The sequence below is a fragment of the Mastomys coucha genome, unplaced genomic scaffold (assembly GCF_008632895.1).
Source record: "Mastomys coucha isolate ucsf_1 unplaced genomic scaffold, UCSF_Mcou_1 pScaffold21, whole genome shotgun sequence".
Lineage (NCBI taxonomy): Eukaryota > Metazoa > Chordata > Mammalia > Rodentia > Muridae > Mastomys > Mastomys coucha.
The window spans coordinates 167,582,296-167,586,128 of record NW_022196904.1 but is presented as its reverse complement, the minus strand read 5'-3'; the positions used below and the strand labels follow the sequence as shown (position 1 = coordinate 167,586,128).

Genomic DNA, 3,833 nt, shown 5'->3' with positions numbered 1-3,833 from the left:
AAGCGCCTCACAAGCCCACAGATGCACAAAAGAGGAAAAATGATGCATGTCAGGATGAACAAGATCCTGAATGGGTCCTTTGCAGGATCCCAGATGTTTCTTTGTAGGCAGCATTCATTTTCACAGCACATGAATCCTTCGGGGCAGCTTAAGATGTCACATGTGTTTACAGTTGGTTGGAGACTGGAAAGCAGGCCAAAGATCAAGGGGAGTGTGCCAGGGACCCAGGTGTCCTGCATCCTGACAAGGGTGCCAATGAACTTCAGAGTGTCCAAAGCATTGTTTCTAGAGAATGGTTTTCTGCCTTTTCTCACAGATGGCTTTTATTAAAGTTCAACTCAAATGAGAGAACCAATAACTATGGTGATTAATTAAACCTCATATCAATATCATAAGTAAAACAGGAAAATCTTCATTCTGACATATGCAGCTGCAATATAAGGATATTGTAATACAGTAAAAAAAAGCAAAAATACATTTGTGAAAATATGCCATTTAGGTTTCATTCAGTCAATACTTGGAACACTCTGTGCTAAATTGATAAGCAGTAATAATTTTCCTTCCTTTTAATAAACTGCTGCCTATTTTAGCTTGTTGCTTAGAAACATTAAGTAAAACACTTGAAACCAACGTAAGAAGAATACAACTGTGACGAGGGCTGGTAGGCAGTATATTAGGATGTGTGTAGATTATAATATAGTTATGTATGAAGGTGTGAGATTATTACAAGATTTTGCCTTCTCACTATTTATGGGTTGACTCTGGTTGAAAATGGTATACGTAGCTTTCTACAACTGTAATAATCAAAATGAAAACTGACATTTTGGTTGGTTATATAAAGACTGTTCCTGCATAGCTCTCAAATATAGTAACAGTGGCTCAGAGATAAACAAAAGTATCTATGTAGATTGTCTGTTCAAGAGAAACTACCCAGGTCTATGTGCTGCTGACAAGGAAGTACTGACACAGTTGTTGCTTTTAATACACAACTGCAAAACATCATACCCTAAGTTTCATAAAAAAGTCCCAGCCTTGAAAAATCAGGAGCTTAATCTATTGCTTGCTGAGTTACTCTGTTGACCTTAGTCACTGAGGCTCTTAGAACATTAGCTTTGATATAAAATTATTGAAATGGTCAGTCATTCCTAAGGTTGCAGAGAACTTGAAAGATCAACCTGAGGGTGTAACTGAATGGACTGCTTGAGTGGGAGTACCTCACCCTTTCTTTGCTTAAGCTATCAGCTCTTTGGGATTTTTTATATTGTAAATATCTGTTACTGCTCTAGTTTCAGTGTGAGCCTGGGAAAATGGGGCCTAAAAATGAGGGGTCTGATGTTTAATGCAATAGGCAACTTTTTACAGAACATCAGACGATTATACTCTAAGCGTTAAGAAGAGTCACCCAAGTAAAGTGTACAATCACAAAGACAGGCCAAAATGTTTTTTCATAGAGGCTATGGTGGTTCAAATGAAAATGGCCCTCGTAGGGAATGGCACTATTAGGAGATGTGGCCTTGTTGGTGGAAGTATATCATTGGGAGTAGGCACTGAGGTCTCAGATGCTCCAGCCAAGCCCATGGTCTCACTCTCTTCTTGTTACCTGCTGACCCAGATGTAGAACTACTAGCTACTTCTCTAGTGCCATGACTGCCTGTATGCCCACCACACTTTCTGCCATAATGAAAACGGACTAAACCTCTGAACTGTCAGCCAACTCCAATTAAATGTTTTCCTTTGTAAGAGTTGCCATGTCCTGGGTCTCATCACAGCAACAGAAAGCCTAACTAAGACAGGCATATGAGTAACAGCCGCTGAAGTGAACTCTGCTACACCTGGGAGGAGCATGAAAACACATTTCAAGAACAGTTCTGTGTTTTGAAGAAACCGAGGTCACAACACTCATCTTATTTTCTGTTCCAACATAAAAACAAAGTAGACAGGACTTACAAAACAGTCAAATAATGATAATAATAATAATAAAAACCTCTCATCAGTGAGATGAATATCATGACCTGCTGTAAAGAAGCTGAAGTAGCAAAGAAAAGTAAAATGTGCATGTTATCTAAAAGCTTTCTTTCAGGTATGGGGCCCTGTTCTACAGCATGCTCCAAGGGCAGCTTTGGAAAAATCAAAAGTCCTATTGTCTTTTCCTGGATCTACATATTACATTCACATATATGGTAGTTTTTAAATTTGCCCATAAGTTCTTTGATATTTCTTCAGTCAAAAGAAGGAGTCTAGTTGCCATCTTTTTGAATATGAGCCAGTCTTAATGAATCCCTGATAATAAAACTTGGTACAAGTCATGACTTGACTATAAAAAGCCATGCAAGTCTTGTTTGGCTTCGTCTTTGGGGATATTCAGTCTTGTAATTCAGTCATTATGCTGTACAGAAGTTAGGAAGCCACATAAAAAGGCCACAGGTAGGTGCCTAGTCCCAGTCCCATCTATAGTCTAAGACTCCAGACACATAAATGTTCAGCAAGCCCTCAGAGGTCACGCTAGGTTCCTATTGTTCAAGCCACCTCAGATAATGCTCAGGGGAAAAAATGATTCCCTTCCAATAATTACTAAACTGTGAGGTGGTTGTTATAATGCAAATAAATAATGGAAAATGTGACATTGGGAAAATCAAGTCATCTCTTAGAATTTCATGCCTCATCTTTTAAACAAATAAAGGGCCTGAAGGGGTGACTCAGCAGTTAAGGAGAACTTGCTGCTCTTGCTGAAGACCTGGGTTTGGCTCCCAACAAGCATATCTGGCAATCCTAACTTCCTGGGATGGCTCAAGGGATATGATGCTCTCTTCTGGCCTCTGGGAGCTTGCATACGTGTGGTATGCTTATTTATATGTATGTACATATTTACATATATTTAGGTATATATACACAATAAATCTTTTTTTTAAAAAAAACCAAAAGAACAAATGGAGGCTTTTGAGGATAAATGGCCAGTTAAGACTTTTAATTCCTCTCAAAATTCCATTAAAACTACAACAAAAGTTCTCTTATTTTCATGATATAAATCTACAGATTCAAAAGGCTATACAGCCAGTTAAAACAGCTAAACATGAAAGCTCAATGAAGTAAAATGAAATGGAACTTCATTTATACTACTGAATTCCTGAAGGAGATGAAATCTGGACATGGCTAGTTAAATAGTGAGGCCATAGAACTAAAGTGAACACTGAAGACAAGCTTAGATCCCTAGTTGGTTTCTCTATGGCATGTCACAAATCCCTCTCCATTCCTACTCCAGCAGAAATCTGGAAATTTACATTCTTTGAAGAGAGTACAACAGACAATTTGGATTGGGAGAAATGTTACAGTTGAGGTGATAAGAGCAGCAAGAAGGTACTGAGCATAGGGTCCCCAATGGAGGAGCTAGAGAAAGGGCCCAAGGAGCTGAAGGGTTTGCAGCCCCTTAGGACGAACAACAATGTGAACTAACTAGTACCCTCAGAGCTCCCAGGGACAAAACCACCAACCAAAGACTACACATGGTGGGACTGACGGCTCCAGTTGCATATATAGCAGAGGATGGCCTAGTCGGTCATCAATGGGAGGAGAAGCCCTTGGCCCTGTGAAGGTTCTATGCCCCAGTGTAGGGGAATGCCAGGACCAGGAAGCATGAGGGTGTAGGGTGGTGAGCAGGGCGAGGGGGGAGGGAACAAGGTTTTTTTTTCAGAGGGGAAACCAGGAAAGAGGAGAACAGTTGAAATGTAAATAAAGAAAATATCCAGCCAGGCAGTGGTGGCACATGCCTTTAATCCCAGCACTTGGGAGAGACAGAGGCAGGCAGACTTCTGAGTTCCAGGGTAGCCAGGGCTATA

General features: G+C 40.2%; 2 protein-coding genes across 6 annotated transcripts in view; both read right to left on the bottom strand.

The window, feature by feature from the left end:
• LOC116104107 (transmembrane protein 92-like) overlaps positions 1–3,435 on the bottom strand; it is a 6,525-nt gene extending 3,090 nt beyond the window's left edge. The window contains exon 1 of the mRNA XM_031390901.1: positions 12–3,435. Within this exon, the coding sequence (XP_031246761.1) occupies positions 12–239 (228 nt within the window). The 5' untranslated portion in view covers positions 240–3,435. The remainder of the gene's footprint in view (positions 1–11) is intronic.
• Hectd2 (HECT domain E3 ubiquitin protein ligase 2) overlaps positions 1–3,833 on the bottom strand; it is a 77,008-nt gene that overhangs the window by 45,912 nt on the left and 27,263 nt on the right. The gene's annotated exons all lie outside the window — the stretch shown is intronic.